Source organism: Vitis vinifera, chromosome 12 (assembly GCF_030704535.1).
Source record: "Vitis vinifera cultivar Pinot Noir 40024 chromosome 12, ASM3070453v1".
NCBI classification, from domain to species: domain Eukaryota; kingdom Viridiplantae; phylum Streptophyta; class Magnoliopsida; order Vitales; family Vitaceae; genus Vitis; species Vitis vinifera.
In genome coordinates this window covers 3,287,399-3,301,521 of record NC_081816.1, presented here as the reverse complement: position 1 = coordinate 3,301,521, position 14,123 = coordinate 3,287,399, and the positions used below count along the sequence as shown (strand labels likewise).

Here is a 14,123-nt window from a genome sequence, read left to right as displayed (position 1 = left end):
TTTGATAAAAAAAATACACTTCATTTTCCATTGACTTCTTCTAAATGGATCACTGATGAAAGAGATTGCATAATGCACATGATTTTCCAATTCTTGCAGCTATGGATGGAAGCAATCTTTTTCCTTTTAAATTTATTCATTTTTTTCTTGAGAAAATTACTCACGAATTTTATCAGAAACATCGACTTGATCCAAAGTAATATGATGATTTGTAGTGATGATTGAAAGAATTGTAAAAAGAATAACTCTTAAAGATGTCTATCTTATTGACTGTTAGAAGTTGATCTACTGGCCATTGGAAATCGATTCTTCCTCGAAGCTGCTTCATAGATAATGTTAACTATTTATGTTTCCCTGTGCTTTTCTGGGTAAACAAACATGTTAAAGTTTCTTTCTTCTCTTTCCTCTTGCTTGGTAAATCATATGTTATGTATTACTTTTTGTCAGTGTAATGTGGGAGATTCAAGAGAAATTTCTATCTAGCTAGATTTTTTGAGAGTATTTGAGTGTTTCAGCAGCTCCATCTGTTCATGAATATTAGTATCTTTGGAGTCTTCCTAGTATCTTTAGGCTCAAAATTGTATCCAGAACACTTAGCATATCTAACATTACCTTTCCATTAGTTCAAACAGTCTAGTTATCCATGCCTACATTTCAAGAACTGATCACAAATCCATGGCATAATACCGTTCCTTGCATCTCTATCTAGATATATATGATGTTCTAAAGGACCATCCTTAACTTACAGAAAGGATATGGCAGAAGTATTTTGAGTATTTTGGCTATGCATAAGCATCATCTCACTCTTTTTTAGCTGTGAGAAATATCTCAGCCATCAGTTGATATCATTCTTTGTCATGACTTTTGTTGGAGACTACCATTGAATTCTATGGTTTGCACTGCTGGACCAACTGGGTTCTAGATATAGCAAATGTCGCCTATGATCTGGTAAAAGCTAACTGGGTTCAGACCTTGATGGGGTGCTTGTTAATGTTGCTTCACCTCCAAGGAGAGCAGGGTTTTCTACTCAATCTATACAAGCGAAATGGAAACTGCAGACAAGCAGGGGGTGCAATTTGTTTGATGAAAATTGAGATTTTCAGTTAAACCAAGTTTCTATCGCTTGGGAAGACAACTGCAAATAGAAGATCTTCTTCCCAAACTACTCAAAAACCAGATGCCCAATTGGCAAATGATGCAATGATCTTCAGTTTTGTCATTAGTAGAAGAGAAAGGCTATTCATTGTACATCAGATTGGTTCTATTAACTCAGATTAAGCAGCACAAAAGGAGAAAAATTGACATGAATGCTCATGGAAAAAGTATAGTTTTCACTCTATGACAGAAGCGAAAAACTACTCTAAAAGAGGGGTCTAGAATTTTGGAAGAGAAATTAAAACCAACCTTCCAGCAGTGCTCAGGGAAAAAGACTTCAGCAGCACCTCCAATATCTCCACTTGGAGGGTTTGTGGAAACATATTCATTTTCCTTTGTGGGACAAATGGAACATTTCTTCCAATCACATGGGAGGAGAAATCAAAATGGGGGCAGACTCTGTTTCTCTGATTCAGATTGAGCTCTTCAGAACACCAAATTGATCAACACATCTGTCATTTTTCCACTAGATTTATGCTAAAAAGTGCATATGCAACAAGGACAGTTTTCTACACTATAAAAACAGAGCAATTGCCAGAGCATCATGTTTCAAAGTCTTAACGCTGATATTAGGCAGCAATGCAAACAAGTAGAGCAAAACATCAAAAGAAACTAGCAAGGAAATCTAATTAAATACAAAATTTTTCTTTTTGAATTCAACTAGATATCTTCTTCCTTGGTAGACCAATGAATTGACTGAAGCTCATCTTCTTGGTCGCATTGAATTTGGTCATTGGTCACCATGAAAGCCTAGAGAAAATCCTGAAAGAACATTGAGAGGAAGGGGTAGATTATTTCCATGGGAAATAGTATCCAAGGACTCATTTATTTTGATGGAAAATTGTTTCTGGTTGGAAGTATTTTCCATCAAAACAAATCAGTTAGGAAATGTGCATCGTGAGAAGTTAAATTACCTGTTGGATGAAAAAGTGTATTCAGTGATGAGAGTTGGGGGAGGAAGAGGATGGCCTATCTGAGACCACGCTATGCTCCTCCTCACCCTGAATTCGTGCTGGAATTCGAAAACCTGGGACTCCATTTGGCACAAACCTGCCATCAGAGAGTGAAGATTGATGCATTGCCCCAGAAGCAATAGGAAGCTCATTCCAAGCACGAACAGCAGGAGCAAAACTGGACTGAAGGGGTCCCCTCTGTGAAAATTCTGAGCCTTGGCTCAGCAATGTTGGTGGCTGTGGCTGTGGCATTGGCATTGGAGGTGAGTTAAACATAAACCCAAATCCACCGCGACTCTCTGAATCTCCACCACCTCCTCCCCAACTCACCATTCTCTGGAAATTAGTCTCATACCCAACTTGTGCTGCACTGGCAAAAAGGTTCTTGTGGTTGGACTCCGCATCTGGGTCTTGGAAAGAATGAAGAGATAGACAAAGATCTTCATTATGATGGTTGCTATCAGGCGGGTAGTTCTGATAATTGATTGAGGAAGTCCCTGAACTAGTGGGAAAGAAAGATTTCATAGTGTCAGCAATGGAATCAGAGTCCAGAGGTGGTGCAATGAAGGCAGAATCATTGCTTGGGTTTTCACCACCAACCCCACCCCCACCACCCAATGGAGGGAACACATAATTGGACTCCTGGGACTGCTGAGCCATGCCTATGTCGCTAGTCCCAGCACTGGCATTGGGGTCCAGGGCAATGGGGTGCCATGGTGGTAGCTCAGCAAGCTTGTCTATGGAAGATTTTGCCTTCTTGATTAGCCAATCTACGGCTTTGCTGGGCCTGTCATAGCCCAGCCGATCCTGCACATCATAGAATTGAATGGCTGTGTGGGCTGATAAACGAACCCTGCGGTCCCTAGGACCTTTTGCAGTGTAGACCTTGCTATGCCGGTCTTTCCGCCCTGTGGACCGCACAATGTGGCCTCCTTGGACTTGCACTATCTCTCCCCCTCCAGCACTCTTCATTCCAATGATGTTTCTATGCTTAGCATATTCAATGCTTTGCTCCAAAGGTTGTCTGCTGCTGGGCAGGGGTGTTTGGTGAGTGTCTATGGCTTCACCATGCTGTTGTTGGGGCTGAAGTAGTTGAAAATGTTGATTGGCGTTGTATGTGGCTTGAACTTGTCCTTGTGCCTCTAGAGGTGCTGTTTGGTTTATACTTTGATGGAAAGGCCTTGGGTGCTGCTGATTCCTTGGGAAATCCAGATTCCTACTCTTCTGCTTTTCCTATTCCAAACCTTTTTTGATTTGTTACAGTGCTTTTCTCTTTAGTATTCTATTCACCGTTTGCTTTGCTTCCTACACTTCTCCTGTTATTGCTTGTTGATCTTAATCTGCAACTCCCACCACTCTGAGACCTGATACTCCTGCGGTTGTTGCTGCTGCTGATCCCAAAAAACCCTGACATTCAACTCTCCAGATTCCATCACCCAATAACAACACCAAATCCAAAACCCAGACTGAAAATACAAACAAACCCAGAAATTATTATCATTATTATTCTATGCAATTTTTGTCTTTTTTTTTTTTTTTTTTACTATCTCATCTATCTTTATCTCTGCATACACTTAAGCGGACAAGAATAAATGCTCTACGATGGTGGGTTTCTCTATGCAGGCACAAAAATCTGCCCAAACAAGAAGCAAAAACAAACAACAGTAATAATAAAGAAAAGGCAAACAAATACAGGAAGAACCAAGAATCACACTTCTCAAGTACTTTGAAGATAATACTCACTGGAACAACAGGAAACAAAAAAAAAATGGAAAATCTTGAAGCACTAACCACAAAAGGTTTTGGGGAAAACACTGAAGGGGGGCTTTGCCCCTTTGGTCTGAAGAGATTTGATGTTGGAAGACGAGGGTGAAGAAGTGGAAGGAATGGTAAATAAGGGGAAATTTTTCTACCTTGGCCTAGGTGGGCTGCTGTTGTTGTGTTGGTGCTCCTGCTCTGGGTGACAGAGTTGGGTCAGAGAGAGGATTAAAAGTGTTTTTTGTTATCTGAGCCCCCCTTCTCATGCCCACAAATGAGACAGCAAGTCACAAAAACCCCAAATAAAGGAGATGAAAAATTCAAAAGAAAAAAAAAAAATCTTCAGTTGTCAATATAAATAATAGTAATGAATTACGATAATTGAATTGAATGGGCACCTCTCTCCCACCCACTCCTTGAGAAGCATTGATAATGATCCCCTAACAGCTTGCGTGGTTTCTCCCCCCCCCTGTACTTATTTAGTTTCACAAAAGAGAAATATTGTTTCACCAAAAAGAAAGTACAAACATCCTCCCCAGCCCCCCACACCCAGCTTTCTCAGCATCCCCATCAGCATTTTGTACTCTTACCATCCCTTCAAACCCACACTTCACACCCCCTTTTCCTTTCTCTTCTTTTCAAGATTTACATTAAATTTCTCATCTTAGATGAGTACACAAAGAAGTGAAAGCTTTTTCAACTGTTACAAATTTTGAATGGATAGAATGCCTCTATTTTAATATGCTTTTTTTTGGGTATGACTACATTATTAAACCATACTCACTAGAAGACAAACTAATATAATATAAATTCAATATCAAATTTATATGGTAATGATACTTGAGATGAGTCAAACCCTCTAAACATTATACATGATCAGGAGTTCAAATGGGCATTGATTATTGTAATGGAATGGTATCTAAGTTGTCTTACCATGTATATTTCTTTGGTTGTCACTTGTCCTAGACAAATCATACCCAACAACTTGACTTGATAATAGAGGGTCTCACCCTTAAAAATTTTTGAGCATGTTTGGATAACTTTTGACTTTTTCATTTATTTTAAAATTGTACTTAAAGTCGACATCTTACTCATAATTATTAAAAAGTAATAGTATTAATATCGTAAAAGTTTTATAAAATATGAAAATCTTATAATAAGTATCACCTTAAAATTTGGGAGTGATGAACACGAAAAGACTTCCCCGATTATATTCCACATTTCCCTTAAGAGAAGAAAAACCCAAAATCATATTTGGGGAAGAAAAGGCAAAAAGATAAAAAGAGGGAAAAATCTTTTTTTGAAATTCCACTACTTTGGACATTCAAAATTCTTCCATAAAGAAAGGTACAAAAATTCCCACCTCTTTCTTTGCATATTTCCCTTTATTTTGACCAATTTTTATTCCCCTGCTAAAGGTACACTAGAAAAAATAATGGTTAAAATGATCAACTTTGTAATTGTTAACTTTTGGTTTGGCAGGACTTGGAAGCTTTCCACCTTGCCTCCAAAGAGGCAGCATGGTGTACCACTCGCCAAATTGATTACTCCAAAGAAAAAAATAAAGTATAGTATATATAAATATGCCTTTTGGGGACTACTTGCCTATATATGATTGAAATATTGATGACAATTCCTAGTGAAAGGGAGTGCTCTCTCCCTCTCATTCATACATTTTTTTAATTCAAACCCCTACTCTGTCATCGTGCGCCGTCCATCTCTTCCCCTTCTGACATCTGGCAAAAAAAATAAAAAAATTGTGACAAATCCCCAAGAAAACTCCATGACAAGAAGCATTTTTTAATATGAATTAAATATTGCTCTGATTTTTGGATGGAAAAGTGCAAGGCTGCTCATGGAGGTTTTTCAACCGTACCCACAGATTGTGCTAAAGGGAGAAAGTGAATTAATATTTAAAGCCACAAAAGCATGCAAGTTAAGACAAAACCAAAAAAATAAAAATAATAAAAATAAAAAATATTAAAAAATAAAATTTTCCACACAAAAAGAAGAAAAAGGAAAAGGATAATATATTTATATCTAAGATAATTGGGCAAGTGGGCATGGTGCCCTCAATTTTCCCATGTGATGGGGTGGAATTATTGTGTTTTCATAATATTTGAATTTAATGTAATTTGAACAAGCTATCTAATCCAAAAGTTAAGAATGAGACAATCATATACTTAAATGGATATTTAAAAATTTTTAAAAATGAGAGTTGTAGAATATAAATTTTTTTATTATTTTTAAAAGTGAAGGCACTTCTTATTTTTTAAAATTATTTTAGATTATCACAATTTCAATTACAAAATTAACTAAATATGCAACCATTTTTATCTTTTAAATAAAAAAAATTTAGGGTATCAATTTTTTAGTTGAAATTAAAATTAATAGCAGAACGACATAATTTGTATCTGAATGAACTGTGATCCCTAATTAGATTGACATTTAAACAAGATGGTGTTTTTATTTAAATTTGAAAAAAGATTGACCATTTAAAACAATTTTTAAAATATTATTATTATAGAATATACATATGTTATATATCCATATCTAAAAATATGCATCGTCTATGGACAAGAATAAGTATTTTATTTAGAGAAAATGATACTACTACTTTAGAAGAATTCAATTAATAGATGGAAATTTTAAGAAATTATCATGTAGGGCATAGGAATATGTTCCCATCAATATAGCAATGGTTCATACTAGAATTGCTTAATCATAATTTGTTATTAGGATTGAATCAAGCAAATTTGAGTAACCAAAAGTCCAAATTTCTTTATTTTATTGCCCAATATTATAGCATTTGTTTAGAATTTATTTTGATGGGGCAAATTTCATGTGCTTAATCAAATTCTAATTTATTTTTTTTTCTTTTCTTTTTGTACAAACATTTAATTAACAAAAACGCTTTTTAAAAGCAAAATTTTTAACTTATAGTATCAAAAAGATGCAAGGCAAAAACGTACAATCAATAAAATCTCATCATATATGTATTTAGATTTCATTACTTTGTATCTTAATCCCGTTTCTTCTAACTTGGTCTCATCTTTTATATCCTTTTTTTACAGTTTAGATTTTTTTATGATTGTGAAAAAACGGGAATTTCATATATTCCTTTTGAATTATTTTATTTTATTTTATTCATCACTGACACAATCCTTCAAAACTGTTTTTAATTCCATTACACAGAGCAATTTAAGGCTGTGGGCAATTAAATGAAAATGCTTTCCTTTATGGGTTAAGAAAGGTGGCATGGTTCCCCTTTAGGGTCCCCATTTAATTTGGACATCTCCACCATTCAATGCCCTCACCTAGTTGTATTATTGTATATTAGGCCTAGTACAGCCCATTAGATGCCATGATTTGAACCTTTTTCTTCCACATTTGTTAATTTCACTCAACTTGGGTAAGTATTTCTCTTTATCAAACAGGCATTAATATTCCACAAAATCAATTATGGTGGAAGTATTACCCATTAAAATATGATGGGATAAAAGCGTTTATATCATAATTAGTCTCCAGTGTCCTTGATCATGAAATATGAGTTGACTGTGGATTTGATCCAGAAATATCTACAACATGTGGCAATGGAAGCACTGGGGTCTCAAGACCCACCATTGATTGCGACATATCAGAAAATTATAAGCCTAAAAAACTGAAAATTGTTTGTGCAGTGCCTTATTTGTACCATCCATGAAACAAATGGAATAAGATGATGGTGAATCATCATGTTGTATGTTCAAAGTTTTCACATTCATCTATGCGCTTAAATTTTTTTTTTTTTTTTTTTGGTATCTTGCCCAGAGCATAGCATGATTTTGGGTTGAAATTTTGATGGGCATTGAAGAGATAGAAGATGATTGTAATGGGAAATGACAAAGTTGACAAAGCAACAGGGAAGAAAGAAAAAGAAAAAGAGAGGAAGAGGAAGAAAGAAGGCGGGGATGGGAAAGTAGAGAGAGGAAGATAAGAGGGTGAGGTACAGTACATGGAGGGCATGCAGAGCTGCAATCCTAGAAAAAGGACAATAGCAGGGAGGCTCTGAGCGATGTCTGTGAAAAACGTGAAAGTCTCCAATCAAGCTCGTGATCCAAGATGATCAATATCCACTGAAATTCTGGGTGTATCTTGTGTGTGTGTGACAGAGACTCTATCAATGCGATTTATCATCATCTCTCTCTCTCTCTGGTTTTGCTGATGTTGCTTTCATAACAGCTTTGTGGCTCTCTGCCTATGTTTATGACTCTCTAATTATAAGCCACCCATCTACAGATGAAACATGAATGAAGGCCGCATTCACACTATTTCTATTTAGCCTTTTTTCACCGCTATGGGGCCACCATCTTTCATTCTGTATCACATGATATGAACTTACCTCAGTAACCAGAAAACCCACTTCCCCTGCATATTTTCATGGGATTTGTATTTCCTATCAAGCTATCACATATCTAATAAGGAGAATATGTGGACAAAGTTGAGGTTCAAACAACCAACACTTCTTTCTAAAGGCAAGGGTCCCCACTAAAGAGGTGGCTCATTGATACCCAAGGGATATGAAAGAGCTTCATTCTCTGTTTCTACCTACACCTCAAAAATTATATTCAAATCTCTACTTCCTCTGGGTAACCCTAATTATAGTTTTGGATCATGAGATAGCTTGTCTTAAGTTATGGGTTACTTCAAAAGTTTAAGTTGTTGGAAAATTAGCCAACAATACACACTCCTAGTTAGTTAAGTATCAGATTTAAATTTTTATCTAATTGACTTTGTTTTTGACCCCTTTTCATGGTTCCTAATTAAAATTAGTGCCTCATTAAACTAAAAAGGTTTAAGTTTAATATTTGACTTGGCATCCTGGTCCCCTTTCCTGGTTCATATTTAGAAGGGATTAAGTTTCATTATCTAATGGGCAATACTCTTAAGAGGTTGTCCACAATTTATAGCATTTGAATGACTAGAATCACCCACTTCTAAAACAGTCTCATTAGGAGTTGGCCCCCCAACAATTCTTCAAATGACTCTGCTTCTATATTGGAGTAGACCAGGGCATTGACATATGGCAACCACTCTGTGTATTCATTTAAGAAACAAAAAGGAAAAACCTGTAACTTGCTTAACAATTGATGGCACATCTGGGTCATGCGTAACTTTACAGTTAGAATAAATGCAAATGAAATGAAATGAAAGAGAGTTTGTTTTGACAGCTCTATCCCAACGTTTTGAACAGTCTAATTCAACAAAATGGAATCAAGCAACTTTTCATATACAACTTTGGAGTTTTTGGCTTTTACTTACACCTCCTTTTCTCACTTTTCCCTTCATTCACATGCTCCACTTGGCTGCAATAGGGGACAGAAGAAAAAGAAAGAAAACATCTAACCCTAAGGCAAACCATTGCAGTCCACACAGTTTTAAGATCAATCCAAAGTTCTCTTTACACAAAAGAGAAGTTTTGAGACCTGTTGATCTAGTTTTGATTAGGAATCTTGATCAAGTAGTCCAAGCAATTCGACAATGCACATGTTGTCGTGGTCACCATTGATGCACTGTTGTACGGCCTACTAATTGATTACACATGGATGCACAATCAATCAAATAATGTCCCACTCGCAGCAGTGTCACTGCCCCACATCTGCACATAGCACACATCTAGTTCTAAGAGGGAATAGAAGAAGAAAATCACCTTTGGTTGTTGATGTTGAGAGAGTTTCTAGTGGTTATTTTTTCTAAGAGATTTCAATGAAAAATATGGTTGACACTCAGAGAGCACATTGCCCTTTGCTCACATCAAGATCTGGTTGTGACATTCATTGGAGGTAGCTGTTGAGATCATGGAGACGACTTTAGCCCAACATGCACCCATCCTACCTATTAAAGAACGGTTGAGGTTTGAAGCAACTTAATGGAACAATGGCTTTCACTAAAATGTTCTACCAATTTGGGAAGCCAGTGCAAATCAGTGGTTTCAGTTTTGGCAATCAAAGGGCAATGGTAACTGAGAAGGATGACTACTACTTGAGAGTTCAAGACTCTTTAGGGGTGTTAATGGAACTGATTGGATGGCTCTAAAGCCATACACTTAGGGTTCTTAGTTCTTACACCCTTTTGCAGACAAAAAAAGTCTACATTGGAAAGTATTTATTGCACCAAGAAAATGAATGGCACTGAATGGACTAATAACACTTGGGTGAAACATAATGTTCCCAAAGCTAAGAGCCCAAGTAAAACCATGAAGGTGCTGTAACAAATCTTATGGCCCTGAGGGGTGGAGATCGTCACAATCATGTTAATAGTGGATCCAGTACTTTCCTCATTGGTGACTGTGACCTAGCAAGTTGAGCAAGAGGGGGTGTCCACGTCCTAGACCTTCAGCCATGATAATGATGGTATGCTCCTTTTCTATTTTGTAGATCAACTTTCAAACATTCTCTAGTTCTTTTCACAACCAAGCGAAGCTACACAAGCCTCTCCTTTAAGGAAGGGGAAATGGGGGGTGGGCAGTGAGAATTTGGAACAAGCAACAGTTTTTCACAGTGAAAGGTATGAGGAAAAGCAATTACACCAAAATCATATTATCAGAAAAGAGATTACTAGAGATTTTGAGATCAGCAAAGCTACATATAGCATTGACTTATTCCTACAAGTTTAAATTTCTGGAGCAAATAATCCCTAGGAGTGCTGACGTGCTGGGCGGTAGGCGTGCAACTCATGATGTCCCGGCTTGCTGGGAGATAGCGGATTTCTGTCCTACCTCAAATGAGGTCATTGCTTAGCCAATCCCCTCATTTTGATTGCTTATATATTCTTTTATTTTGATTTTGATAGTGAAAGTTAGGAATCATGAAAGCAATTCAAGGAAAGTCATTCCATTCATAACTTGCTTTCTTTCTCTTTCTCCTTCTGTCCTCATCCTTTTTGAGCTGTATCTGCCACTATGCATTAAACAATAGCTAGCAGACATAAATTGGACTTGAATACATACTGGCTGTAGCTTTTAACACAACAAGTTGCACCACTAGATCCAATGTTTTTGCACTTTTTTAAAACTCACTTTTATTTACCATTATGGATAGTGATACAGTTTATATTGCATAGATAACAAGCTAAACATGTCGTTACCCTCTCAACTGCATGATATGTACAGCGGGCACTTGAATTTGGTAACTGGTTGGAATATATTCAGGTCAACCTACTTAATAAATAGGTTGTGATGGCAATTAAAAACCAAGAGTTTTTTTAAGAGTTTCTTTTACTTTTATGTTTTTCAGTTGTCGTTATTCATTTATTTACCTTTTTTCTCTTGATTTTTATTATAGGCCTGGCAGTTGAACCTTTCAACTCTTGAACCAGGGCCATTCAGTTTAACCCTGTTTATGTCTAGGGACACTTACAAGGAGCATGTCTAAAGAGGAAAAGGCAAAGATTGAATTTACCAGCATAGCTTCTATAAGATGTCATAGATTCAGCCAATTCCCAGCATAGCTTCTATAAGATGTCAAAGATTCAGCCAATTTTCTATGAGCTTAGGTGACAAGATCAAGTATAGAAGTTCAGGGCAAGCTTTCTTAGGCAGTGATAACCGACCATACGGGTACCAAGATATAAATCTAGTAACCGAATAAGCAGGTCCTTATGTCAATCTAATGGATTTTGTGTAGGGATTTAATCAACAAAATTCAAAAACCGAAAGGTTTCTTATCCTCTGTCCTTAATTTATGTAAACATATTTCATATAAATTCCAAGTGTGCCTCCTTGCTACTCTATTTCCTAGGGCAACATGCTGCAACTGTCAAGCATGGATCTATTTTTGAGGTGTTGGAAATCATCATTGAAATGGGAATTTTAGCTTAGGGCAACACTCTGCAACTTTCAAGCATGGATCTATTTTTGAGGTGTTGGAAATCATCATTGAAACGGGAATTTTAGCTTAGGGCAACATGCTGAAACTTTCAAGCATGGATCTATTTTTGAGGTGTTGGAAATCAACATTGAAATGGGAATGTTAGCTTAGGGCAACATGCTGCAACTTTCAAGCATGGATCTATTTTTAAGGTGTTGGAAGTCAACATTGAAATGGGAATTTTAGCTTAGGGCAACATGCTGCAACTTTCAAGCATGGATCTATTTTTGAGGTGTTGGAAGTCAACATTGAAATGGGAATTTTAGCTTAGGGCAACATGCTGCAACTTTCAAGCATGGATCTATTTTTGAGGTGTTGGAAATCAACATTGAAATGGGAATTTTAGCTTGTCATTTTTATCACATCCTGGAACATGTTATGTTGTTTTCCTCTTTAAGAGAGCATTTTAATTGTGTTGGCTTTTCTTTTTTTTTCTTTGCACCTACTTCAGAGAACTGTTGTTTCGGGGTTTATAAAAATGACCAATTCCTAATTTCTGGATAGTTTCAGTTCAACAATGGTTGAATGGTATTCTTTTAGCAAAGTGCAAATGGTAATGCTGGAAAATCTTCTCCATAAAACAGATAAACCATATTCTGAATGAAACAAAGCAGCAATACCACAAAGGGAAGCCTTCAACTAAATGAAGAGCTCTCAAGGAGGCTGTTCCAAATACTAAGCACAGAATTGCAACCAAAATTAGCTTTAAAAGAAGAAGCAGTTCAATGGGAATCATTAAAAGGGTGAAGAAGTTACCAACACTGAAAATTGGTAAATTCCTTCTAAAGGAAAATGGATAACAGGTTTAATGAGTTTGATATAACCTGATAGAGAACATTTGCTTCCCAAGGGTACAAGGGTGTAAGCTTCCGTCAGGACATCTGTAGCTGCTTCTTCATGCTCCAGAAAAGACCTTACCTTCAATAGAACAGAGATCAAATCAACAAACATGTCACATATACAAGACTTACCAAACATCCCTTTACACATTGACAGGCCCCAGAAGATGAATCAGCAAGAGAACTGCCACATCCCCAACTTAGTTAGAAACTTAGGGATACAAGCCAAATGGTCACTTTGCTTTTGATAACATTTAAAGCCTCAAATCCAAACGCAACAAAACAGGAATCATAATAGAAGTTGGGCCACCAGAAGGATGGCAGAAAGTTGATTCATCTTCAAAACCTAGAAGGGTCCAAGTATAAAGGATGATTTTGTTCCCTTGTGGATTCCAAATAACCCCTTCAATCTATCAGCACATTCCAAACAAACATTTTAAATTCAAATATTCCCACACTTTGAAATGCACTTTGAGATCCAATCTCACCATCAAAGATTAAGCAAGAGGGGAACTCATGCACATGAAACCTGAGAAAAATCCATCTTTGTAGGAATAACATGTTCCAAGAGGTTTGCTTCCTGCAATTCCTTATTTTGATCTGACAAAGCTTCTCTGGATGCACTTCAAACCCCACAAAAAAATTTCTTCAACTCATTAGTTGCATGAATGAATGAAGAGTAGATGAACAAGAGTTGGTAGGCATGAAGTGGACTAGAATTATCTCTTGTTACTGAGAAGAGTTCCATGGAATTAACAGGGCATTTGCATGCCCCACAGAAGTCGAATGGACTGGTAAATTTACATGCAATTTTAATCTGAAGAAGGTGTCATGACATTGATGAATATATCCAAAAAATCTATAGGATATTCTGGGTGCAAATCAAATGGCTCACCAACTATTTTCAGAAACTAAACCCAGTCACTGATTTTGGCCCCCATTTACCCATGACCCACTGGCTGGAATGAAGAAAAACAAAAGAGGTAAAAAGTGGTTGTCGGGTTGAGAGCGGCTGAGGAGGTATCGTTGGGCCCGTGGAGTACCGGCTCGTTGTCCTTCCACCGAGGGGAGCGGGAGGTGAACGCTGCTCTGTGAGCCCAGCCTCACGCGGTGCCCTCCACTCTAGGAACCACGTTCCCCAACCCTTCGGTTGGGACACAAGGTTCAAACTCCCCACTTGGAACGGGCAAGCCAGAATCTCAAAACCCAGCGAACCCTACCTCTCCAACCAAGCCAATCTTCAACCACAGTCATGCCCTCACTTGAGTCACAAGCCCACGTTACCTGGCCCGGCGTTTCAGTGAACTAAACTGAAGCCAATTTAAACACTTCATTTTTCATATTGTTTTTCGATGTGGGACAGCTGGGGAATTGTTCAGCCAAATGAACAAGTTTTAACATGTTTTGGCTCCCTCCACTGGCGCCCAATTTTTTATTTTTTTTCATATGGACACAGTCAAAAGTCAAAACCCCAAATTCAAATGGCTGTGAAGTGGGAAAATTCAAAACTT

The 14,123-nt window shown here is 37.2% G+C and overlaps 1 protein-coding gene and 1 long non-coding RNA gene across 7 annotated transcripts; both read right to left on the bottom strand.

Annotated features, from left to right (window-relative positions):
• Positions 1-1,594: 1,594 nt before the first annotated feature.
• Positions 1,595-4,425, bottom strand: LOC100243659 (transcription factor TCP4). 6 transcript variants are annotated; one of them, XM_010658722.3, is made up of 3 exons: positions 4,022-4,425; positions 2,070-3,515; positions 1,595-1,917 (listed from the first exon to the last, which is right to left on the bottom strand). In XM_010658722.3, the coding sequence occupies exon 2, from the start codon at positions 3,078-3,080 to the stop codon at positions 2,091-2,093; it is 990 nt and encodes a 329-aa protein (XP_010657024.1). In that variant the 5' UTR covers positions 3,081-3,515; positions 4,022-4,425; the 3' UTR covers positions 1,595-1,917; positions 2,070-2,090. The 6 variants fall into 6 exon arrangements, with proteins under 6 accessions (XP_010657024.1, XP_059597210.1, XP_019079378.1 ...); XM_059741227.1 differs by having other exon boundaries at positions 2,070-3,574; positions 4,265-4,287; XM_019223833.2 differs by having other exon boundaries at positions 2,070-3,741; positions 3,900-4,235.
• Positions 4,426-5,229: 804 nt separating this feature from the next.
• LOC109123446 (uncharacterized) lies at positions 5,230-13,922 on the bottom strand. Its single transcript, XR_002031186.2, has 3 exons — positions 12,745-13,922; positions 12,598-12,691; positions 5,230-5,602 (listed from the first exon to the last, which is right to left on the bottom strand). It is a non-coding gene; the product is annotated as an uncharacterized LOC109123446 (long non-coding RNA).
• Between the last annotated feature and the right edge of the window lie 201 nt (positions 13,923-14,123).